Genomic DNA, 27,687 nt, shown 5'->3' on the forward strand with positions numbered 1-27,687 from the left:
GCATGGTTCAACCAAAGAGGAAGTCTATGTGGAACAACTCGGGGGGTTTGAAGTTCATGATCGGGAATCACATGTATGCAGGTTGAAGAAAGCTCTCTATGGATTGAAGCAAGCACCCTGAGCTTGGTATGAGAGGATCGATAACTATTTGATGAAGCTGGGATTCACTAGAAGTGAAGCCGATCCGAACCTTTACCTTAAGGTTGAAAATGATAAACCTCTCATTCTGGTACTTTATGTTGACGCCCTCTTTCTGACAGGTGCAAACCCTCTCATTCACAAATGTAAGAGAGAGTTGGCTTCTGAATTTGAGATGAAGGACTTAGGACCAATGCACTATTTCCTAGGGTTGGAGGTCTGGCAAAAGGCAGGTGAAATTTTCCTCTCAAGGAAAATATATTGTGAAGATATTGGAAAGATTTGGAATGGTGGACCGCAAGCCTGTGACTACTCCGATCGAACTTAACTTCAATAAATTATGTGGTAGTGCTGCTGGACCTCAATTGGGAAATACTTCTGAGTATCGTCAACTCATAGGAGCATTGATGTTCTCGGTGAACTCCCGTCCAGACATATGTTTTGCAGTTAACACATTGAGCCAATACATCGTTGAGGCTCATCATATACATTGGATTGCCGCCAAGAATCTTCTGAGATATCTTTGGGGCACAATCACTCATGGACTGAGATACACTGCCAACAATATGAGGTTGCATGGTTATTCTGATGCTGATTGGGTTGGCAGTGTGGTGGATCGCAAGAGAACTTCTGGATGCTGTTTTTCTTTGGGTTCTGCTTCGATATCCTGGATGAGCAGGAAGCAAAAATCGGTTGCCTTGAGCACTGTCGAGGCCGAATACATAGCTGCTAGTATGGCCTCCTGTGAAGTTTTCTGGTTGAGGAAGCTCTTTAGTGAGCTGTTTGGACATGTGCTGGATACCACCGTGATCTTCTGCGACAACCAGAGTGGGATCTGATTATCAAAGAATCCCGTGTTTCATGATCGCTCTAAGCATATAGATATTAGGTACCAATTTATCTGGGATATGGTACAACGAGGAGCAATAATGCTCCATCACATTGGGACTGATGAGCAGGTCACCGATATTCTAGAAAACCTATGGGGAAGGTCAAATTCTTGGCCTTCTGAGAATGACTTGGAGTTTTGGAGAAACCCTCTTATGAGGGTCTTGTATGAGATGGACTTTGAGCTCTAGGAGCCCCTGGGGGCTTAGGGTACTTCTTGGAGCGGTGAGCAACCATAGGGTGAGTGGGTCGACCTTCCCCTAGTGGTTTTTTGTGTACAAGGTGAGTGGTTCGACCTTCCCCTAGTGGTTTTTTGTGTACAAGGTGAGTGGTTCATCCTTCCCCTGTGATACCCCTTGACGACATGTGAGCAAGACGAGTGGTTCATCCTTCTCCTGTCGAGGCATCCTACCCATGCAGTCTGAGACTCATGGGAAGTACCTCTCATCTGGCCAATGAGTAGGGAAATGAGGATAGGACCATTTTACTACCGATGGACGCATCGTGTACTACCGTGCTCTCTATGCTAGGATGTCCGATATTGATCTGGTATCAATGGGAACTGACTTCGGGTCAGTAAGAGTGTTATGAGACACTCTCTTTTGATTGGGACTGACTTCGGGTTAGTAGAGAATGGTATGATACATTCCTGATCACTTTTTTTCCTCGTAGTTCAATAGAGTAGAGCAGAGCAGTGCAGAGCAGTGCGTGGATGGCACGATGGTACAGATTGGCAGATGGATTAGCAGGTGGAGTTCTCCCTAGTTGAGAGGGAGTGTAAAATTGGCAACTAGGGCCAAACTCCACACGGGTCATCTTATTTATGACAACTGATATTTTTATTAGATTCCTCTCGCGAAGAGGTGTAGGAGTGATCAGATCATCCGATTCTAACATGTACAAATGAAGTTATGAATTTATTTTGATTATGGTCAAATTGTCAAGGTCGACCACCAAACTCATGTAGGCTTAGAAGCCCAACAGTCACGTCTATTCATCCTTAACGTTTTCCTATAAATACATGATACCTCCTCTTCATTTGGACACACTTCACTCACTCATCTTCGCTCTCCTACTTTGATTGGGTGCAAAAATCAGAAGGTGCTCTCTACATGTGCGAAGGGAAGGAAGCGTTTTTCTATTTCAGCATTGACCATGTTTGAATGAAAATTTCAGAGGCTATTTTGACTGCATTGACCAAGCGTTGACCTGCTTTTGGTACAATTTTGGTTGGAGGAATTATGTCTTAGAAGGCTGCAGATTTGGGCACAAGAACTGAGGCAATCTAAATTCTAACCTCCTGTTTGACCAACGTTGACTATACTAGGGCTGGCCGTAGGGTTGACTTTTGTTGACCAGTTTTGATTGGACTTTTCCGCACTGTTTTGCGCTGATTAGACTTGATGTTGGAGGCCGAAGTTGATTGGGTTTTGATTGAGCTAAATTGAGGAAGAAACCTATCTTGTTAACCAGCGTTGACTTTTCTAGTTAGGGCTCTTTTGCTGCTGTTATAAATTATCAGAATTTGTAAATTGTACTATCTCTCTCCGCTGAACTATTGAAGACTAAAAGAAGATTTGATCAAGGGTTTCTCCACATTGGGGTTTGTCCCTGGTTGGTGCCACATCTTGTGTCCTCTTGTCTTGGCTTGTCTTCTACTGTTTATGTTTATGTTCTATCAGCGTTTTACTTACATGTTTATGTGATTTCTAAACTGAAATTGATATTGGGCTCATAAAGAAATTGATGTAAAATTGCTCTAAAGCATAGAACATACCATTGTTGCCTAAAAATAATAGTTTTGAATGTCTTTGCGATTTTTTTTGGTGAAGAAAAGGTAGGTAGTGATTTTTTTTTGTGGGAGAACGCTCTCAAAATTCGCTTAGAGCATGCTTTGGGAGCAGATTTGAGGGGGGGACTGCTCCCCCATAGCCCTGGTCCAAAAAGCTAGGAAGTAATGGTCTGAGACTCCCTCCATTAGTTGCCCTGGTGTTAGTACAGATAGTAGGACCAGGGTTATGGTTACCTCTACCTTCAGTGGTGGTCCTGTTGGTGCCAACAATGTTTGGGTTTCCCATGATTTGAGCCATTATTTGAGAGAATTGTTGCCATCCTTTAGCTAATACACGGGTTATTTCTTGTTTCCCCTCAATCAATTGTTGTCCTTGTTGCTGCCCTTATAGTACCAAATTTGTCATTTTTGTCTGTCCATGAGTCAATACATGTAAGAGCTCCTTGGCATCTAGATCTCCTCGTTCTTCCCTATCCTCCACAACTACACTGCAGTTAACCTTATTCTTTCTAAATATAAAGTTATTTGTATCCCCCGGAAGCATGGAAGGCTTATACACTCACAAGCTAGCAGGATTCCAACTTTGATTCATTATAGGGAATATTTTTTTGCCCTAGGGTTTCTTAAGCAGCTAGGATTTTCTACAATTTAATTTTTTGTTCATAAAATGAAACAACTAAACCAACATAAATATATTCTTCAGTAACCATGCCAACCATACAATACAATACTATAGTTTAACCTAGTGTTGCACTGATTGGGAAATAATCGCGATTATATCGTTTAATCGCGATTATTTCAACTAAACGATAAAATCGCACGTAGTAATCGGATAAAAAAAATTTTGCCTGATTTTTTCGAAAAAATCGCGATTTTTTGGGAAAAAATCGTGGGAATTTTTTTTTTTTTTTTTGGAGGAGGTGACCCAAGCTACCCCTGTCACAAGTAGAGGACGTGGTCTACCTCCTGTAGCTCCTAGTTCTTCAGCTTCTAGAGCACAACAGACTCCATAGTTTATTGCAGCCTGCCAACTCCACTGACATCTACATCTAGAGGGGCAAAGGAAATCAGTAGTACTAGACTTTAGTTATTTGGTTCATTTCATTGTATATGACATTATGACTCATGATATGAGATACATTATTATATTTTTTGTTGATATTTTGAGGTTGAGTTGGGACTCAGGAGTCATGGCTTACTATTCAGGACATGATTCACTGTTATGTGTGATTTCAGCACTAGAAATGATATTAAACATCTTATATATTAATTCTTTTATCATATTTATGTGTCAATGTATTTATTTTATGTTGTAGATGGTTTATATATTAAAAAAATTGAAAAAAAATGAATATTTTTGTACCAAACGATTTTTTCCCGATTATTACGATTTTTTCCTCGTGCCGATATTATCCCGATAACGATTAGTGCAACATTGGTTTAACCATTAAGTAATTCAACAATATTAATCTGGTCTGAACTCAACTGTCCAAATAAACCCAATCAGTTATAATACAATTCCCAACAACTCTAAATAAATCTAAATTCAAAAGATCTTGACGACTACTAGACTGACCCGAGCTACACTAAATTTCCTTTAGGTTTGACCAGAGAAACGACATGACTAGCCTTAGAACTAATCCTGACTACAAGACTGTCCGAGATACGACTGAACTCAGGAATGGCAAGTTATCAATGTGAATTATCTACCTCTGGTCTATCCATCAACGACCCAGAATTCCTCCAAAAATTTGACTCAAGGCTTTTGCATTTCTTCAGGTAATTCAAACCTGCTTTTATTCTCTGTGGAGGGCTTAGACTAGCCTGATGAGATTCTTTTCACACTTAGTCACCCTTAGATCAATGTTTTAAAACTTCGACTCCGACTCCGACTCGGTATCGACTCAGCCGACTCGATTTTAATGACTCGGTCGTTGTAAAAAATACATTAAATATTTTTTTTTTTAATAAAAAACATAATTTCAAAGATTTTCATTCATGTTTCCAAACACATAGCGTTAGAATATAGATAGAAGAGAACATATGATCAAAGTAGGCTCATGAATATATCCATTATATCAAAATGGCACCCAGTGCACTGTCCAATACATACATGATGATGATATAGAGATCAAAACAAAAACACATAACCAAGGAGGCTAGAAATGGCCTCTACAACAAAAGTAAACTGTGGCCAGTACTATTGGCTACTGCTAGAGGAGCCAAGATCATCTGGATCAACCTCTGGATCAAAGTCAGACAGGGGGCCCCATGGCTCCTCCTCCTCATCATCTCCAACTGCAACTGTAGAAGTGGTAGCACTAGCAGGCTGTGCAGCAACTGCAAGCTGAGATAGACGAGATATGCGCTTCTGTCGTGGTTGAGTAGAGGAAGCACTTGCAACTGGAGGACTTGCTGGCCTTGAGGTTGAGGCTGGTACAAGTGGATCAGGATCTGCATTCAATTGAACATTATGTTCGAGTGATGCCTCCACTTGTAAATCCAAATCAAGATCCTCATCAAAATCAAACTCTGCTGGATGACTCTCCACTATCCAATCTGATGTTGGATCAATGTCTTCCAACACAATGGGATCTGAATCAGGTCTTTTGTTCAACAATTGGTTGTGTCTGAGCCGGAGGTTGTATTGGACATAGACTAGATCATTTAACCGTTTTTGATCCAAACGGTTTCTCTTATTCGTGTGAATCCTCTCAAAGACAGACCAATTGCGCTCACACTTAGTGGCACTGCAAGTTTTACTCAAAATATGAATTGCAAACTTCTACAATTCAAGACAATGGCTACCAAAGGCCTCCCACCATTGTGCTGCAAAAAACATAGGAGTGTAATGAGTTAGCTCAACAAAATTACAAATTATATCCAATTTTCAAATTGTAAGCAATTTAACAAAATAAGTTTTAATAATTTGAAAATTGAAATTTTTGTTTACCTGGCTCATCTACTTCCCTTGCAATCTTTGCTAGGCTCTTCCCAATGGTACCTGAGGCATTGCTGAAGGTTGTGGCCTGTCGGTGTATCTCTAGCTGATCACACTCCAATGGGATCATGCGATCAATGCAGTCAATCAATCCAGCTCTAACCTCTCCCTTCAAAGCTCCTGCCTCCTTAGCTTTATAATGATACTGTGGGTTCAAAAAATACCCAGCTGCATGTATAGGGCGATGTAGTTGATTGTTCCATCTTTCATCAATGTTTTCCCAAATGGGCCCATACTTAGCCACTTTATCCTTGTATGCCCTCTTTATTTGCTCCTTTGCTTGATCCATAGCCTCATAAATGAAGCCCATAGCCAACCTTTCCCCATCCACCAATTGCAACACCTTAACTAGTGGCTTCTTAAGCTTCACAATCTCTGCTGCCTTTCTCCAAAATATTTCTTCATTAACTTTCTTTTTCAATTCTTTTCCTTCCTGTTTGTGAGACCATTGGCTTTGATTCCATTCTTCACTGGAAAATATCTTTTGCAAGTTTCTATGTTGTGAAAGCATAGATTGCAATGTCAAAAAATGAGTAGCAAATCTAGTGATGGCAGGCCTAATAATATCCCTGCCCCTTGTGTGTTTCCTCATCAGGCACAAAATCCATGAATGATTGTAGATAAATTTTGTTATGCTTTTGGCATGATCTACAATGTTTTTGACCCAATCTAATTTGCCAATATCTTCAAGCATGAGGTCTATACAATGTGCAACACATCGGGTCCAAAAGATGGTTCTGTGTTTTTCCTCTAACAATTTACCAGCAAGAACATAGTTAGAGGCAATATCTGTGATAACTTGAACAACATTAGCCAACATTAGTAGATATGAGATGAAGTGCCTAGGGAGCAGAAATTGGTATACCCAGTGTTGCATGATCTTTCCCCCTCCCCCAAGGATCCAAGGCTAGAACCGTGTCCTGTACGGATCCTTGGGCGATTCTCCGATGGAACCGCGGATCTGAAAATTGAATCCATAGTTCTACTATTTTGAGACGATTCTTGGAAATCTGGAATTGCACGAGCTCGATCCGTAGTTCTGGATTCCTGGTACGCGGATCCGTGGAGGTTTGGGCATGGATCCGCATAGATTGCGAGTGGATCCAGAGGGAGACGAGCGGTTCCACGGGGGCCCAATTTCTAAATTTTTAATTTTTTTTCTGACTTACGTTGGGTTGGGGCTTCTCGGACACGCCCAAGGTGCTCCCTTGATGCTACCTTGTGACATTCTCCTTTATCTTTCATTTTCATCCTTTCACTTAAATTTTTAACATTACCATGAAATGACTTAGGATGCTTGAGAGTGGTTCCAGCCTCATCAGACTTCATATGGAGAAAATAGAATTTCATATCCTATTCAAAATTCAACAAACTTAACAGTTTTTAGGAATTCAAGATCAATGGGATTGTGGCATTTCATTAGATTATATCATGTATGGGGGTATATGATTGGCATTTAATCAAGAGTACCAAGCCCTATAGGTACCCTGGTGTTGGTGGTGTTAATTGTTGAATTCCTTTGTCATGGCCTTAGCAAAAAATTACCTTTCAATCAAGTCAAAATCATTGATCAAGCATGTTAAGCTTTTTCTACCATATTTTAAGGCTTGGATTAGGTAGTTTGATCAAAATTGGAATGTTGATTAATATCCCTAGACAATCGCGGTAGATGCAAAGGCTAGACAAGAGGAGAAGAATATAGATTCTAGATGGTTGATGCTCGAATAATTAATCATTGATGTACAATGTATGCCATATCTATCTTGACGTTTTGTTGTTGCATTGCTAATCAACATCGTTCAAGTGCTGAATGAAGTCTAATTCTTTGTTTCTTGCTTTTGACAACTCTTTTTGCTGCAGCTACTTGTTTGTGGTGATCAGCGGGGCAATATTGTTGCTTTTGAATTTCCAGTGAGATTGATCGATCTTGAAAATGCAATTATGCCAGAAAAGTTTCAAACATTTTGCTCATTTAAAGGAGCCCATGGTATCTCAAGTGTGGTTAGCATTTCAGTTGCAAGATCAAATGGAAACCGAATCTGTATATGTTCGGTAAGGTCATTTCCAGTTTTAAATTGTAAAATGCTCATCAACTATGCTACAAAGTTTGGAACAAGAGTACCACACAGAGTCATGAATTTTTGGGCACAATTATTCTGGAATTGATACATCTCTCTATATCTCTGATTCCCTTAATGTATGTTTGAATATATTCCAGACAGGGAAGGATGGATGCATCTGTGACTTTATTTTTGATAAAGGTGCCATTGGAGACTACTCAAATAAATTGATTTTTGCTGGAATAAAAAATGTCCCAGAAATTACTATGGTTGAAGCTGTGTCTGATTGTAAAAACTTCAGGAGAGATGGGATTCATAGGAGGTTTGCAGCAGGTTTTACGGCAGTAGACTTTATTTTATGGGACTTGACAAATGATTCTGAGGTAATTCTTAAATCAGTGATTTCTTACATAGTTTGTGACATCGGATGGAATTTTTCTTTTCCTGGACAGTACAGTCTCGATCTCCTATAAAATTCAGGAGTGAATAAATATCTAAATTGATATCTTTGTACAATTAACAAATGTTACAGTTTGAATGATGCTCAAAGGCAACCTTTCAAATACAGTGGAAAACAGAACTAATCCTTTTTGATTCTGGCAGCTTTTACGAGTTTCGTGTGGGGGATGGCGAAGGCCTCATTCATATTTCCTTGGTTTGATTCCAGAAATTCAAAATTGCTTTGCCTATTTAAAGGTTTTCCTTGTCTTCCTCCTTTTTGCTCAGGTGTAAATGTTTCCACATTGCCTGTAAATTTTTGAGCAATGGCTGCTGTATTACTAAGCTTGACAACCGTCTTGAATTGTTTTAGGACCATACCATTTATGTCGTTAGAAATTGGGTGCCAGATGATCAAATAAAAGTCTTTCCTCAAGTTCTACACACACAATTCCATGGGAGGGAGATTCATTCTGTCCATTTTATTCCTTTCCCAAATAGCTTGATTTTGGGTCAGGGCATTCAAAGTTATCCGAAAATAAGTTGGATTGCCACTGGAAGTGAAGATGGAACTGTGCGCATAACAAGGTAGCTCTTCTCTGTTTCATATCTCAAGGTTTTACTGATTTGGAGTATATTTCACGTCAAGAGGCCAACAATGATTGCATAGAATGTTAACAGTTCCACTGGAAAGTGCAAATGCAATAATAAGTGCATGTATGGTTTATGGTATATAATGTTTGATATGTTTACTGCCTCAGCCTTCCCTCCCATCTGCACCGGAGTCATTGGTGATAAGTATTACTTTTGTTAGTTTGGCTGGCCTTCATTTGTAGTTTTGGCACACGTTTTCATTTTATGCATGATGAGTAGCTCAATATAGTTATATCTAAATACTCATTATGTTGTACAATTACATTATAGGCATTTTTTGAGCATACTTTAAGTCTATTAATAGATGTCACTATATCTCGATTCTCAAGTAGGCTAGATATACTTAAATTGCACGGAAACAGATAGGAGAGTGGAATGTATACAGATTGTTTTCAGAAAATTAGGATATGCTGTGACTAGGATATGACAAATCTCTCTCTCTCTCTCTCTCTCTCTATATATATATATATATATATGCGAAAAAAACATGAGAGAGTACCATTCATGAATTTCAAATTTGGAAATAAAGCCAATAACAGAGTTATTGTTAAGGGAAGCCCAAGCCCCTATTTATAACTTGATTTATATGAGATAAGATAAGATAAGATAATTTTATTCATGGCTGACAAATAACCACAAAAGTAGGTCAATGGGACTGAAGAGCATAACCAGTATGAATAGTATGTGGGAGTGCCAGTGCAACTCCTAGAAAATGATGAAATAATACAAAGAAAGAAACCTATGTAAGTATAATATCAAAATACTAATTAGGATTAGCATTTTTTTCAATTATTATTATTATTATTATTTTCTGTTTTAGTGACTGAAACACTGGCTGAAATGGCTGATACTGCATTTCATAAATCTGAAACACCACCGAAATGTTTCTGTTCCATTTCAGAGGCATTTTGTACAGGTATCCAATTTTGAAAGGTAGAAACACACTTCCAGCACCTGAGGTGGTGTTTCTGGTAACTTAAATTACATATGCCAAATTTAAGTCTTTGCATGTAACATTAATGTTACATTAGAAGGTGCCATATGGCATTCATGAGAATAGGTATTCTCTCCATTTAATGATAAATATGTAGATATGTAAAAAAATAATTGTTAACAAACAAAGATAATCAATGAATAGCATTTAGTAATAACTATTAGAACACATGAGAACTGTCTAAAATAATAGCGTCCTTTCTGATATTAAATCATAGTTTGGCATCTGAATTAAATCGTGTTTGTTTCACTGGACAATTTTTCACTCGCCTCTGTTTTCTTTGTGTTTACATCACTCATCATTAATTGAAATCATCTTCCTTGTACATTCATTCAAAGATATAATTACAGTCTGATCATTATCCCTGACAAATTTTAGTCCCTTTATAGTTCACTGTAGAAGACTATTCAGTCGTCATCTTGCTTCATCTCTGTACACATTAATTACTATCATAGTCTAATTATGAGTCCTCTCTTTGTTCATGCTTAGATGCGTTACCTGTTTTTGTTTCCTTTATTTTAGTCTCTGGTATGCTTCTAGGAATTTTTAACTTACATTGATCTGATCCCATGTTATCAGAGAGGCAGCTTCACAATGCAAAACATTAGAAAGTATACATAAGAATATGATGCAAGACAAGAGTAGTTGCATGTGGGGTGAATCCATTTTTCCCATAGGATACATTTGTTAGAAACTATTTAATAAGATATGGGGATGATGTGGAACATGTGAGTTTGTCATTAATGGAGTTGATTGGATACAGTGGGGGAGATCCCCTTATATATCTTTGATTAGATAGTTGTGCCACCTACTTGACCTAACCTCATCCAATGTTATCAGAATTGGACCAACACCGGCAAAACTGGCTGGTCTGATTGGTTTCAGGGCCATTCCTGTCCAGTGTAGGGTTTTGGACTGTTTTTGGCTGGTTTTGTACCCAACTGGCTGGTGCCATATGCAACTAGCCTGAAAGCACCAAACCAGTTGGGGCTGTACAATGTCATATGACGCAGCTAGGGACCACCAAAAAGGACATTAAAAAAATAACAATAATTTAAGCTATTTGCAACAAGAATACCTAACCTTGGGGCACAACTAATGCTATTTAAGGAGGTTCCACCCCCACCCCCTCCATGTCACTCAGCCTAGTAATTAATGGTAGTATTAAATTCTTAAAGGATGTAATACTTAAATTTTTAACATTGCCATTAATTGTTTCAGGATGTTTGAGAGTGGTTCCAACCTCATTGGATTTCATTTGGAGAAAGTAGATTTTTAGATCCCATTAAAAAATGAGCAAACTTCAGTTTTCAGGATTTCAGGATTGGAAAGATTGCAACATTTCCGCTAGACTATATCATGTATGAGGGTAGGGAATTGGCATTTAATCAAGAACACCAAGCCCTTTATGTACCTCGATTTCGGTGTCATTGATTGTTGAAGTCCTCCATCATGACCCTAGAAAAAATGTGCCCTTCACTCAAGCAAAATCACTGATTAGGCATGTTCAGGTTTTTCTATCTTATTTTAATGCTTAGCAGGGCATATTGATGACGAGGATACCAATATAGGCAATAATTTTGATGATATGTAGTTATTTGTTGTAGCATAATTTTATTGGGACCCTAGAGTCCATTTGGAGCCTGTTTGTTGATGTATTTTGGTTCAGAGATGGATTGCAGTTGGTGCTATTTTAGTTATATGCACCCTTACTTTCTGTATACATGAGAAACTTCACATATTTGTGTATAATGGTCTATTTTCATATGGATGCACATGAATATACATGTTTTTCTTTTTCAAAATTTGAATATTATGTATTTTTTGGTCAACTGATCTTTTTCCGATTCCAATCTGGTTCAGGTTTTGGAGTCAATCAGTTGAATGACTGGTATGGTTATGATAAAATCGACCTCATCATTATTAATAACAATTTTATTATTCTAACTTATGTTAATTAAGTCATGCAACATAAGGTGAATTTATTACATTTTTTTGACTCTAGTGTTGGATTGTTAAATACTCCAACATGTCTCTTAACATGAAAATATTACTTTTTAAATATCTACCCACTTACATCCAAGATCCAAAATGTTGTAAATAAGGTCATAGAGATGATATACAACTGCTCTTGCTTTTTAGTTGCTAATCTTCGCAAATACTAGGACTTGTGTTGGTGGTCCATCAAGTTGTATCTTCCATTTTATATGCAGAAATTATCTACATCCACCCAAGAAGTCACCTTTTCATCTCTTCATATCAAAGTAAGAATCCTCCTAAAAGTTGTATACGTAACCATTCTCTCCACATATGACAAAAGATAGACAAAAAGGTTAGCCTCATTCTCAAAAACATATTTGCATCGAAGCTTCCAAAGGACAAATAGAGCTGAAATTCTCAAACATTGTCAAATGCTACTGAGAGGAGCAAACTAGGGACATGGAGTCACCAAACAAAACTGCATGCTAATGTGATTGCTTTTAATGAATAGCCTCCTACTCTAATTGTACATGATCCCAACAAGACTTGGCAAATGAATAGTTGTAAAGCCCATAATTCGAAATACAACAAACATGTAAATAATCATAAACTGGAAAACAAGAATGCATAAAAATGTAATTTGCACATACCTGAACTGCTAGCTGATTGCTGATTCTGCTATTGAACTGGCGATTCCACTGCTGGTGATGCCGTGGCTATTTTGACCCAATTTTCGGGAGGCCAATACCACCCAACCAGACTGAGCAAACCTAGCTGCTCAATCCAGAAAGCTCTCCACAGAGGCTCTCTGTCCCTCCGTGCCCAGAACCTCAACCACTTAAAGCTCTTCAATGGATAATTCCCTTCTCCCGGTTTCCTCCTGGTGAATTCATGCTTCTCCTTCTCTGCTGCCCCTCTCTGGTTTTTCCCCCCCCCCCCTCATCGGTTCAGGATAGCGATTTATAAAGGCAGGCTTGGCGGTGGCCACCCTCCTGCTTCCGGCCACCGCTCTTCTACCTCCTGACATGCCTCCGCATGCAATTTAACTCTCTCTGATCCTGTCCTGGCAAAGCCGCTCTGCCATAACTTCTCAGCTGGTTCGACGCGCCCTGGTTAATGGATCTTTTAACGATTTAGGTTGTTTCCCGTTTTAGTATATGCATACTTATAAGTTCAGCCGTATAATTTTATAACCTTTAAGTTATATATATATATCATAAAGGTTCCATTATATAGTATATATAAAATTTATATTATAAAGTACAACTATGTATTTTGTAACTTTAATATATATTTATAAAGTTTAATTATATATTTGATAAAATTATAACTTATATATGTTTTATAAATTTAAATTTTATTTATAAACTAAACACATTTATTGTTTAAATATCATCACATTTGGTTTTATTATAAGGTTTAAAACTTTATATAATGGGTCAATTTAGCTGGGTCGTTACATACACCCCCCCTTCTGAGAACTTCGTCCCGAAGTTTAGAGTTTTAAGTTCAAGGTTTAATGGACATGACCTTTTCTATCGAGGTCCCCAAGCTATTCAAAATCATCCTATCCTTCCTAATCTCTTCCGCTCCCATCCTATCCGTCCTCTACTGGAGTATGCCGTGGCGTCAGTTTCACTGATCTAACCATTCATAACTCTAAGGTGACAGCGTCGGTTATACCGACCTGATTCTCAGTAGGCATCCGACAGTCATCATCACACGTCTAGGGGAGCGTGACTCGCACAGTCCTCCCATGACTCCAGGGTTCGAAGGATAAACGGTGGGTAACACCTCCACCCCTCCCAGTAAAATTTGGGTTAATACTTTATCATAGAATCACTTTGAGCTTTAACTGATCTGAGGTTCTGTCATCACGTGGTCATCCCGAAAATTGGATCATTTATCTGCGATCATAGTTTATCTGCAAGTTTATCTGCAATCTTACACTTACCCATGCATTTGTAAAATGTGCATCAGCATAGTCAAAATAACTTATGTATTATTTACATATGATACTACAACATAACATAATTTTGTCATATTCTATGCATGTATTCTGACTTTTCTTTAGGATGTATTCACTTCCTGTCTTCCATTTCAGTTGCTCCTCTTTGACATGCATAAATAAAACAGATTTATATTGTTTCAATTTCTACCAGAAGTAAAATCATTTAACGGCCTTAACTTTACTTCAACATTTATAATTTAGCAAAATAATCACATATATTGTTTTGGTATCCATGTACCAGCAGGAATTTAAACATATATTATGCCATAAAGTTCCATGTTTATCCCTAATCATTCAAATGTTCTTGGGTCTCTGACTGCAGTGAAGTAAATATATACTAAACATAGTGTAAAGTTCTTCAAAATGGACATAAATTAGGGTATCTCTGACATATGTCCTCCGTATTTTCCCAAGTTGCTGATCCAAGACTATACTTGTCCCATTGGACCTTAACTTGGTCCACCAGGCGGTTCCTCAGCTGTCGAACTCTACGTTCCAGTATACGTAACGGTTCGACCGTTATGACTCCCTCGTCCGATACCTGCAATTCTTTCCACTGGATGTTATGAGATAGATCAGCTACATAATGTCTTAATACAGAAACATGAAATACATTATGAATTCTATGCAGGTGGGGTGGCAGGGCAAGACGATAGGCAACAGGTCCAACCCTTTCCACGACTTTAAACGGTCCTATAAATCGGGGTGACAACTTTGTCCCTTTTCCGAATCGAATAGTACTTTTATTTGGTTTGATGCGGACGAAGACCTGATCCCCTACTTCATACTTCCTATCAGTTCGGTGAGCATCAGCATAACTCTTTTGTCTATCCTGTGCTTCCTTTAGTCGTTGTCTAATCTGTCTGACCTGCGCTTCCATTTCATGGATTAATTCTGGTCCTATTATCACTCGATCTTCTAACCTGTCCCAACTTAACAGTGTTCTGCAAGGTCTGCCATATAAAGCTTCAAATGGAGGCATCCCAATCGAACTGTGGTAACTGTTGTTGTATGCGAACTCGACTAAGGGTAAATACTTTTCCCAGTGTGATTGCTAATCCATTACATACATTCGCAACATGTCTTCGAGTACTTGATTTACTCTTTCAGTTTGCTCGTCAGTCTCAGGATGGTAAGCAGTGCTTAAATTTAGCTGAGTACCTAAGGCTGTCTGCATGCAAGTCCAGAATCTGGAAGTGAATCGCGAATCTCTATCGGATATAATCTTCTTAGGTACTCCATAATTCGAAATACAACAAACATGTAAATAATCATAAACTGGAAAACAAGAATGCATAAAAATGTAATTTGCATATACCTGAACTGCTAGCTGATTGCTGATTCTGCTATTGAACTGGCGATTCCACTGCTGGTGATGCCGTGGCTGTTTTGACCCAATTTTCGGGAGGCCAATACCACCCAACCAGACTGAGCAAACCTAGCTGCTCAATCCAGAAAGCTCTCCACAGAGGCTCTCTGTCCCTCCGTGCCCAGAACCTCAACCACTTAAAGCTCTTCAATGGATAATTCCCTTCTCTCGGTTTCCTCCTGGTGAATTCATGCTTCTCCTTCTCTGCTGCCCCTCTCTGGTTTTTTTTCCCCCCCCCTCATCGGTTCAGGATAGCGATTTATAAAGGCAGGCTTGGCGGTGGCCACCCTCCTGCTTCCGGCCACCGCTCTTCTACCTCCTGACACGCCTCCGCATGCAATTTAACTCTCTCTGATCCTGTCCTGGCAAAGCCGCTCTGCCATAACTTCTCAGCTGGTTCGACGCGCCCTGGTTAATGGATCTTTTAACGATTTAGGTTGTTTCCCGTTTTAGTATATGCATACTTATAAGTTCAGCCGTATAATTTTATAACCTTTAAGTTATATATATATATCATAAAGGTTCCATTATATAGTATATATAAAATTTATATTATAAAGTACAACTATGTATTTTGTAACTTTAATATCTATTTATAAAGTTTAATTATATATTTGATAAAATTCTAACTTATATATGTTTTATAAATTTAAATTTTATTTATAAAACTAGACACATTTATTGTTTAAATATCATCATATTTGGTTTTATTATAAGTTTTAAAACTTTATATAATGGGTCAATTTAGCTGGGTCGTTACAATAGTGCCATAACAAAAGCTCCACCTTTTTCGAATTGTGGCAAGTAGGGTAGATACCTGTCACCCCCTATAATATGAGGGTAATTAGAGTAGTTTTTTTGTTTTTCTTCCTCCTATGATCTTGATTAGAGACACCAATTCCACAATTGTCACTCATGGTTCTCCATAGACATTTGGTGATGCTTCCCATGTTATTTCTTAGCTCACTCACATTCGATGGTCATTGTGCCCTACATACATGAGGCACGTATTTTTGTTGCATCGTATCAAGTGTCAATGCCCTATGTTTTGACATGAAAGTAGTGACCATTGGTTGAGTCAGATAATGGATCATGGTGCTGTAAATTTGTACCTTTTTCCTTGTTTCACCTTGATGGTCATCAATTTTTTTTGGATAAGTGTTGTCACTCTTTGGTTGAGGTATACCACTGGGAGCTTTGAAAAAAATAGTGTACTCATATCCCAATCCATAACATTTTCCATCGCTCCTAATTTCCATGGTCCTGCTCATAATTGTTTGTCATATGTTACAGAAAGGTTCATGCATTATAGTCTCATTTAAAGGAGTTATAAGCTTGAGGTTGGTGTAGCTAAATATATATAAAAAAGGCAAAAAGCAAGCTTTAAAGTTCAAAATTCAAAATAAAATGAAGGTATATGAATGATAAGTCAAAATCCAAAGAAAATCTTGAGCTATCCCGCCTTGCTATTGTTGAAGTTGTAAGTAGAGTCGATCTTCATAATATAAATTTATCATTGATGCATTTATTATATTTTTGTCAAAGAATGTTCTTCATGCGGAGAGAGTCAAAAAGAATTTATTGTGAGTCAAAAGAAAATTTATTTGAGTCTTGTCCCATTTGGACATTTGTAAGAAAAAAAAATTGGAATTTTATGTTGAAACTTGAGTCATTAGTCCACAAGATGACCAATTTGGCCCTCCTTGGACAAGTCGGCCTGGCCCTCTAGAGTGACACCCATTCGACCCTTCCGGACAACTATATATTAAGGAAAAGTTCGACTCATTGGAAGCTTACTCATTCATGCAATATGAAGTATATCTGCACCTATCAAAGGAGAAAAGGAAGCCGAATAAAAGGAGAAAGAAAGACAAAGACAAGAAGAATACTCCTAGTTGACTGAATCTTTGACTTTGACAGTTTGCATGTGTGGAAGGACAAAATTTCTGTTGTAGAGGCTGAAACTCTTGAGATAGTTGCAGGCTGAAATTCGGCCCTAGTCGCGGGTCTGAAAATCCTAAAGTTTGATCAGATGGGAGTAGGTTTGACCATCGTTGACTTTGACTTTGGAGGTGACTTGGAGGAGGGTTGGACTTGGTATCTTGTTGTTAATTTAGTCTTGGTCTTCGATATCTCTCATTTTGATTTGATTCTATAAGAGAGGGATTGTTGAGTTTTTCCCTTGTGGGTTTTGCTCGGGCTACTAGCCTAATTTTGGGGTCTTTGGCTTTTTTGTGATCTCTATATTTTCCTGAAAGATTGAACATTTGTATAATTTCTTGATGAAGAAGACATAAGAAGTAATAAGAAAACTAATATTCACATGTAATTATCAAGAAGATAAATTAGGTGTTAGACTTCATCACACTTGGTTTCTCAACATGGTATTAGAGCTAAGGTGAGGGAAGGAAGCTTGAAGATCACAACTTGTTGGCATACTTGAAGACACCCTTGTAGTAATTCTCTCTCACTACCTAAGTTAAGGAAGGAAGCTTGATCATTCTCTTGAAGTCATCATTACAATTGCTCTCACTCACTTAAAAAGACATCCTTGAAGATATTCTTGTAAGCAACTTCAAATAAGTACTCTTCTATTCTATATGTCTAATACTCCCAATCAAATGGCATCTATTTGTACGGAAGGAAATAAGCTTGATGGAGTGTCTTGTGAAAATTTCTAACACGAAATTCTACTGCAGTAACTGATTTATTTCTCCTACTTAAATAAGTTATTTACAAAACCCTTCAGTAAACATCAAAATAAATTCTATTGCAGTTGTCACATAATAGCATAGAGAAAATAACAGTGATATACAAGCACAAGAATCAATCACATCAACACAGTTATTTTTGGACAATTGTCCCTGGAAAAACCTAATGCGGGAAAACTGGTGCAACAGATGAGGGTTTATTTATTATTCTTCAGCAACAATCTCTTTACAAGGAACGATTTTACAGAATATAGAGACACCTCTGAGAGAAACACCTGAGACAATTTTTTCCCTTGCTCTGGAGAAATTCTGACACCCCGGAGACCCTTCAGCCTTCACTGCATCACCTCTGCGTCACTTTTGCGTGAGGCCTGCATGAGGACTGCGTCCCTTGCTGCGCTGTCTCTCTGATCTTCCCTCTGCGTTGTCCCTCTGATGCTCTACGTCACCTCCTCCTTAGTCTCTGACTGATGCTGATGCCCTCCTCTCTCTTCACCATGCAACTCTCCCTTTGAAATCGAACTGCTCCTTCAGAATCGATTTCCCCTCTTATACTTTTTCTGTTGTTGAATCAACGATCGAGATTAAGTCCCTAATCAACGGCTAAGATTAAATTAGACTTGATCCTCGTCTCTTAGAAGGTTCTCACCCATACTTTCATTAATACTCATTAATATTTTTTATTTTTGTAAGTTTAGACTTGGGAACCCCATTAAAAATATTAATTATTTTAATAAAATAAAATCCAGGTGGAATTTCTCCAAACGATTTCTAGGTCATGAGATCTCATGTGTTCTAGCCGCTCTACAAAATTTTGGAGCTAGAGCACATTCGATGCTACCCAAAATCAACACTCCCTCTTAGCGAGGTATTTGCTCTAGCAATACTTCCCAACATAAGTATCACACTGATCCACGACATCGGTCCTCTGCGCTGTTGATGCTCAGCCTACTGCCCCTCATCTACTGTGTTGCTTCAACCTGTACTGCGCGCATGACACTGCGACTGTCACTGCTACATCTGTACTGCAACTCCCTCTGAATATGCTGCATCATACTGCCCATAGCACTGCCACTGCTAAATGCTGCACTGCAACTCCCTGTACTATCCGCTTTTGCTACTGAAACAGATTCTCAATCATCCCTATCTTCTCCCCGAAATAAACAAACTTTGTTCTTCCTAGAGCCTTGGTGAGAATCTCTGCCACTTGTTCTCTTGTCAGAGTGTACCGTAACTGTACTGCCCCTCATTGGACGCATTGTTTAATAAAGTGACACTTGATGTCAATGTGCTTTGACCGATCATGAAAAACTGGATTCTCAGAGAGCTTGACTGTAGTATATCTAGGGGGATAATATGGGGTACAGAGGGAGGTACCCAAGGGAATAATGTAATAATGTAATATGGTGGCGCTCTCTTTATTAATAAAAAACCCTTGAGGTAGGGTACCACCATACAATCACTCCTTAAGGAAGGAGAACACTCCACAAGCCATATGCTTGCCAATACAATAATCTTTCATATTTCTCAATGGGGAGTCTCTAGCCTCTATATAGGATTCATACATACAATACTATGGGTCATTACCATGGTTTTCTCAATAGCATATATCTAATACAATGGGCTTATCACATTATTGCTAACTACTTGTGGTCCCTTATATGATGCGGGTTAACCAATTTATTTATTAACTATGGCCCATCACATTATTACATTATTCCCTTGGGCAGCTCTCTCTGCACCCCATATTATCCCCCTAGGTATACTACATTCCACCCCCCATAAGCATGTTTTGTCCCCGAAACATAAGAAGAACACAAATAATAAGATCTACTCAAAAGAGTAGTCCACTGGTACCATGCACGTGCATCTAGCCATCCAAGAGAAAGGTGAACCCTCAATCTAGCTCGTGCCTTGCTCTCTTGAGATGGAAGTTGATCCTGGCTATTCCTCTATGTTGATGTGTTTTGGTTGGATCTGTGCACCTCTCTATTTGTCGTGTGGGGGTTATTGTTCTTGTTGCTCATTTGTTGCCCTCTGGTTGGTTGTTTTCTCGCTGGGTGATGTGGGTGGTGATATGCCAAAGTTTTAACCAATGGTGTATCTTTCTTTAATTCACCACCTAATGGAGCCTGATGGGTATCTGGTACATGTTGTGGCGCTTGCAATTGTTGCTTATCTTCCAGTATTACTTCAACCATAGACTCCTCATCTGATGTATCAGTACTTGTAACATTTTCTTCTTTAGTCTCCTTGGACTCTACTTGTTTATTGATGGAAATATCCTGTAATTTAATTTTCTTCTTTTTATACCAGAGCTTCAGGAATTTCTTTTGCATATTAATATTGATAGTACCAACACATTCTATCCAAGGGTATCCCAAAACAATATCCACATTAGCCATATCTGAAGCATAAAAATCTGAATGCAATACATACTTGTCGATAACAATCTTCAAATCTTTATAAATTTGAACATCCTCATTATCAATTTGGGTGTTTTCAATGTGTTTTGCTGGAACTTGCAATTTTTTTGCCAAATTAATATTTATAAGATTTTGCTCGCAACTAGGATTTATAGACTTCTTCTCCTTCTGAATACATCCATGAACTTGTAATAAGGAGATACCAATAGAAAATAACCCCACATGTTTCTCATTATTTCATTTTCTAGCATGAAACCATTTGTCTAAAAGGAATTTTTCAAATTCATCAGTAAGGTTTAACAACTTCTTATTGTCAATTGAGCGCCACCATATGGCGCCTCATCTTTCAAACCAAGCCATACTAAACCTTTTTAATGTTTTGGAAAGATTCTTTTAAGATTTTTTATGAATTCTTCAATAGTAGGACCATTATCTTTTCCTGTAAAAAAATCTTTGCTAGAAGCCATGAAGAGGATTTTGAGAAAAAATCACGTACTTGGCGAAAATTTAAAATGGTCACAGTTCGGTAAATATTGCTTAGAAGCCTTATTATGACCTATTTTTGGAAATGGAATAATCATTTTGCATCTTCCCATGTGATAGAAATCTCGATCTAGGCACTCTGGAATTTCAGATTTGCGCTGCACTGTCCCGCCATCACAAAAAGTTTGAAAAAAGAGCTGATTTTAAATCAGCTATATTTCTCTCATCCGGACTCTAATTCAATCGATTTTTTTTTTCAATTTGGTTAATTTTTCAAGAGGATCCCAGATCTACAATTAGTTTCTCAAAATTCCCCACCAAAAACTGCAAAAATTAACTAAAGATCCGCTGTACACGAATTTTTGTCAAACAATTTCTGCAACACAGTTGACTTTAAATCAGTGATATCTCCCTCATTTGGACTCCGATTCAACCGATTTTTTTTTTTGAATTTGAGTATTTTTTTTGCAAAGATTACAGATCTGCAATTTGTTTCTGCAAATTTCGCACCCGAAGTTTCAGATTTGATTTGCAATCTCACTGCCCCAAAAATTCCTACAAAAAAATAAAAAAAATATCTCTCCGCTTTGCCCAAAAAAGTGCTTTGATACCACTTGTAATTGATCTTACCTGCAAATATATTATAATAGAAAATATACCCAGAAATAACGAGAGATAAATAGATAAACTTCTCTTTATTAATCAAAACCCTTGAGGTAGGGTAACACCATACAATCATTGTTACCCATACAATCACTCAAAGAAGGATTTTTTTTATAGGGAAAGATAATGGTCCTACTATTGAAGAATTCATAAAAGATCTTAAGAGAATCTTTTCGAAACATTGGAAAGGTTTAGTATGGCTTGGTTTGAAAAATGAGGCTGCTATATGGTGATGCTCAGTTGACAGTAAGAAGTTGTTAAGCCTTACTGATAAAGAATTTGAAAAATTCTTTTTAGACAAATGGTCTCATGCTGGAAAATGAGATAATGAGAAACATGTGTGGTTATTTTCTACTGGTATCTCTTTAGTACATGTTCATGGATGCATTCAGAAGGAGAAGATCATCGTGTCTATAAATCCTAGTTGCAAGCAAAATCTTATAAATGTTAATTTGACAAAAAAATTACAAGTTCCAGCAAAACACATTAAAAGCGCACAAATTGATAATGAGGATGTTCAAGTTTATAAAGATTTGAAGATTGTTATGGACAAGTATGTATTGCATTCGGATTTTTATGCTTCAGATATGGCTAATGTGGATATTGTTTTGGGATACCCTTGGATGGAATCTGTTGGTACTATCAATATTAATGTGCAGAAGAAATTCCTGAAGCTCTGTTATAAAAAGAAGAAAAGTACATTACAAGATATTTCAATCAATAATCATGTAGAGTCCAAGGAGGTTGAAGAAGAAAATGTTATAGAAACTGATACATCAGATGAGGAGTTCGTGGTTGAAGTAATGCTGGAAGATAAGCAACAATTGCAAGCGCCACAACATGTACCAGATACCCATCAGGCTCCATTAGGTGGTGAATTAAAGAAAGATACACCATTGGTTAAAACTTCGGGATATCATCACCCACATCACCCAACAAGAAAACAACCAACTAGATGGCAACAAATTAGCAACAAGAACAACAACCCCCACACGACAGATAGAGAGGTGCGCAAATCAAATCATAGCACCTCAACACAGAGGAACAACCAGGATCAACTTCCATCTCAAGCAAGTGAGGCACGAGCTAGATCGAGGGTTCACCTTTCTCTTGGATGGCTAAATGCACGTGCATGGTACTAGTGGACTACTCTTTTGAGTAGATCTTATTATTTGTGTTCTTCTTATGTTTCGGGGACGAAACATGTTTAAGGGGGGTGGAATGTAGTATACCTAGGGGGGATAATATGGGGTACAGAGGGAGGTACCAAAGGGAATAATGTAATAATGTGATGGGCCATAGTTAATAAATAAAGTGGTTAACCCGCATCATATAAGGGACCACAAGTAGTTAGCAATAATGTGATAAGCCCATTGTATTAGATATATGGTATTGAAAGAACCATGGTAATGACCCATGGTATTGTATGTATGAATCCTATATAGAGGCTAGAGACTCCCCATTGAGAAATGTGAAGGATTATTGTATTGGCAAACATATGGCTTGTGGAGTGTTCTCCTTCCTTAAGGAGTGATTGTATGGTGTTGCCCTACCTCAAGGGTTTGGATATTAATAAAGAGATGTTTATCTTGTTATTTCTGGGCATATTTCTATTCTCACATATTTTCAGGTTAGATCTATTACATTGATGCAACTCTAATTATCACACAAAATATTGGTTGCTTCCATCCTTCTCTTGAATAGATTCACAAGCAACTTCCTAAGCCATATGGCTTCACACGATGCTGTGCTAGCTGCCATATATTCAGCTTCAGCTGAGCTCAGAGCTACAAATTTCTGTTTCCTACTACACCAGGAGGTCATTCCTGATTCAATGTTGAAATAATCCCCATTGGTACTTTTCCGATATACTGAACTTCCAGCCCAATCTGCGTTAGTGAACCCACTCAGCCTGATGTCATTGCCTCGGGTGTACATTAGTCCATGCTTGATCATTCATCGTATATATCTGAGAACGTACTTGGCTGCTGCCTAGTGCGCCCTCTTTGGGGTTCTATCATGAGTTGACTGAGGGTGTTGACAACGTAACAAATGTCTGGCTTGGTATTGACCAGATACATCAGGGATCCTATGAGCTGCCTGTACAAGGTGGGATCGACTTCTTTATCTTCAGATGCATCAATATTCTTCCAGTTGGTAATCATTGGAGTAGCCATAGGTCTACATGTTTTCACTCTGAACCTTTTTAGAATTTCTGTAGCATATCTCCCTTGTCCAAGGAAAATTCCATCCTTTTGCTGCCAAACTTCCAACCCCAGAAAATAATGCATCTGCCCCAAATCCTTCATGTCAAATTCTGTAGCTAGGTTTTCCTTGCAATCTTTGATGAGCCTAGATGAACCTGTTAGAAAAAGATCATTCACATATAACACTAGAATTAGAGGTTCATTCTCTACAATCAGATAGTAGAGGTTGGGATTTGTGTCACTCTTGACGAATCCCATCTTCTGCAAGTAACCATCAATTCGACCATACCATGCTCTAGGCGCTTGTTTAAGCCCATACAAGGCTTTCTTCAACCTGCATACATGAGATTTCTTCTCATGTGTCTCAAAACCCTCTAGTTGTTCAATGTATACTTCTTCTTCTATCACCCTGTTCAAGAACGCAGTCTTGACATCCATTTGGTGAATCTCCCACCCCATCTGTGCTGCAAGGGATATCACGGATCTAATAGAAGTATACCTAGCTAATGGGGTGAAGGTTTCTTCGTAGTCTATCCCTTCCTTCTAGGCATACCCCTTAGCCACGAACCTAGCTTTGTATTTTTCCACACTGCCATCTGCAGCATATTTGACCTTGTATATCCAACTTGAACCTGCAACTGACTTGTCTTGAGGCCTAGGTACCACTTCCTAGACATCATTAACCATTATGGAACTGTATTCATTCACCATAGCATCTACCGATACTTGATGCTGAACGACCTCTTGAAAACTAGAGGGTTCTCCAACCTCAGCCACCAAGGCTTGGTATCTATCTGGCTATATACGCTCCCTTTGCTCGTTCTTAGGAGCTCCAATGAAATCCTCTGCATCCCGTAGTATCTGTTGAAGTTCCTGGCTCGTTCTTCCACTGGTAGTGGGTAGATCTATTTGCTCCTCCTCTTCCTGAGACTCCACCTATTGTGATACCTCTGGAATTTTGTCTTTAGGAGAAATACTGGTGCTGGTTTCTACTGGTCGAAGTGGCTGGACCAATGGATCATCCTTTGACTGCTCTTTGGAAGGCATTTCTCGAGATTTCCTGAAAGCTCTGTCCTCCATGAACTTTACATCCTGTCGAACTACGATCTTCCTATTTCCCGGAAGATAGACTCTATATGCCTTAGCATTCTCGTTATATCCCACAAGATATCTTTTTTCTGTAGTTTGATCCAATTTCTTCCTCTTTTCTTCGGGTATATGGTAGTATGCCAAACTCTCAAATATTCTAAAATGACTCACCTCAGGATTCTTACCAGTGAAGACACTCTCCGGAGTAATCTTACCTAATGTGCTGTGAGGAGCCCTATTTTGGACATACACTGCTATGCTGCATGCTTCTGCCCATAGAAATTTGGGCATATGCTGATCATACAACATCACCCTTGATGCTTTAACAATAGTTCTGTTCTTCCTCTCTACTACATTTTGCTCCAGATTATAAGGAGTTGTCCATTCTCTTCTGATGCCTTCTCTTGCGCAAAAATTAGTGAGGTCCTTATTAATGTATTCTCCACCATTGCCTGAGCGTAACACTTTTATCCTCTTCCCTGTTAGATTCTCAACGAGAGCCTTAAAATCTTTGAATTGATCAAAAGCCTCATCCTTGGTTTTTAGAAAGTAGATCCAAGTCTTCCTCGAATGGTCATCAATGAAGATCACGAAGTTTTCGGCACCACTAAGAGCTTTTGTGGACATGGGTCCGCAGATATCTGAGTGTATCAATCCCAGAACACTCTTAGCCCTACTGTTACTTCTGGAATAAGCTGCTTTGGCGTACTTGCCTAGTGCGCACCCTCTGCATACATCGTCTCGTTTGGTACTCAACTTTGGAACCCTTGTGACAGTTCTTCCTAGAATTCTTAGAGCCCCATGGTGCAAGTGTCCCATCCTCCTGTGCCATAGTTCATTCCAATGTTTTTCCCCACTGCTGCCTATCAGTGCCATTGGAGATTCTACCCGTAACTTATACAACTTGTTACTTTTGACTCCAATTTGGGCCTTCCTTTTCCAACTTGTATGTTTGACATATACTTTCTTCCTAATGAAGAAAACATCATAGCCCTTGTTTTGTAACTGTAATACAGAGAGTAAGTTCATCCTCAATCCTAGCACATGCAGCATATTGGTCGCTCGAAGATGATCCCTTGCTTCTGTTTGAAAGACTATAGTAACTATCCCTACGGGGGTACATTTTGACTTATTTCCCATGGTGATTTGGAAGTTCATCTGTTCTTCCTGATAGCTCGAAAACATTCTCGTATTCATGTCATGTGCGCAGAAGCCCCATTGTCAATATACCAAACCTTAGAGGAAGTGGAACTTGCTAAGCAAGCGACTTCTTCCAGTTTGGAGGCTAACATAGAATAGTCGCAATCCATATTCTTCGTGCTTTCCTCTTTCCCGGGAGAACTGTGTGAGTCCTTTTGAGTTGCTGCCCCAACATCATGCTCCCAACTCATTGTAGATTCTCTAATCTTGTTGCTCGATCTTTGCTCTGATACCATGTGAAATTTGCTAACACAAAATTCTACTGCAGTTGTCACATAATAGCATAGAAAAAATAATAGATATACAAGCACAAGAATCAATCATGTCAACACAATTATTTCTAGACAATTATCCTTGGAAAAGCCCAACACAGGAAAACCGGTGCAGCAGATGTGGGTTTATTTATTATTCTTCAGCAACAATCTCTTTACAAGGAACAATTTCACAGAATATAGAGACACCTCTAAGAGAAGCACCTGAGACAATTTTTCCCCTTGCTCTGGAGAAATTCTGACACCCTAGAGACCCTTCAGCTTTCACTGCGTTACCTCTGTTTCACTTTTGCATGAGGCCTGCATGAGGACTACATCCCTTGCTGCGCTGTCTCTCTGATCTTCCCTCTGCGCTGTCCCTTTGATGCTTTGCGTCACCTCCTCCCCAGTCTCTGATTGGTGCTCATGCCCTCCTCTTCCTTCACCCTGCAATTCTCCCTCTGAAATCAAACTCCTTCTCCTTGAGAATTGATTTCCCTCGGGTTACTGAGTATTTTCCTAGTGTGTCTCCAAATGACTCTCAAGTCTTCTCTTATACTTTTCCTATTGATGAATCAACGACCGAGATTAAGTCCCTAATCAACGACTAAGATTAAATTAGACTTGATCCTCGTCTCTTAGAAGTTTCTCACCCATACTTTCATTAATGCTCATTAATAATTTTATTTTCGTAAGTTTAGACTTAGGAACCCCATTAAAAATATTAATTATTTTAATAAAATACAATTCGTGTGGAATTTTTCGAAATGATTTCTAGGTCTTGGAGATCTCATTTGTTCTAACCCCTCCACAAAATTTTGGAGCTAGAGCACATCCGATGTTACCCAAAATCAACATATCTAACTTGAAAGCTTGGAAGAAGAGGATTGATTTAGTTCTTAAAGAAAATGAAGTCATGCAATTCATTGAAGGTAATGTTCCAGTACCAAATAAGAACATTGCTCAAGAAGTGGCCAAATAAAATAAGCCAAATACAATAAGGGAGAAATTAGAGCTCAATAGATTCTCTTTGAATCCATCAAAGATCATCTCATTTCTTTTGGTTTCAGATTTGTCTACCTCTAAGGAAGTCTATGACACATTAGTGAAATTATACTCCATCAACTCAACCGTTCAAAAGATATCTAAGGAATCAACTATATGGAACAAGGGTGTCAAACGAAGAGAATGTGGCTTCATACTTTATGTGAATATCAAAAATCAAAGATTAACTTCAAGGGCTTTGTGAATCCATATCTTACTCTGAATTGATCACTTCCACAATCAATGCTTTACCTCCAGTTTGGAATGGTTTTGCAGGAGGCATCTATG

At 38.5% G+C, this 27,687-nt stretch overlaps 1 protein-coding gene across 1 annotated transcript in view; it reads left to right on the forward strand.

Annotated features, from left to right (window-relative positions):
* Positions 1-27,687, forward strand: part of LOC149246881 (uncharacterized) — a 323,872-nt gene that overhangs the window by 194,169 nt on the left and 102,016 nt on the right. The window contains exons 11-14 of the mRNA XM_089458051.1: positions 7,680-7,871; positions 8,038-8,262; positions 8,483-8,575; positions 8,691-8,905. Of these exons, the coding sequence (XP_089314177.1) occupies positions 7,680-7,871; positions 8,038-8,262; positions 8,483-8,575; positions 8,691-8,905 (725 nt within the window). The remainder of the gene's footprint in view (positions 1-7,679; positions 7,872-8,037; positions 8,263-8,482; positions 8,576-8,690; positions 8,906-27,687) is intronic.

The sequence above is a fragment of the Pinus tabuliformis genome, chromosome 7 (genome assembly GCF_031772625.1).
Source record: "Pinus tabuliformis cultivar Carrire ecotype Pingquan chromosome 7, CPIR1, whole genome shotgun sequence".
Taxonomy (NCBI): domain Eukaryota; kingdom Viridiplantae; phylum Streptophyta; class Pinopsida; order Pinales; family Pinaceae; genus Pinus; species Pinus tabuliformis.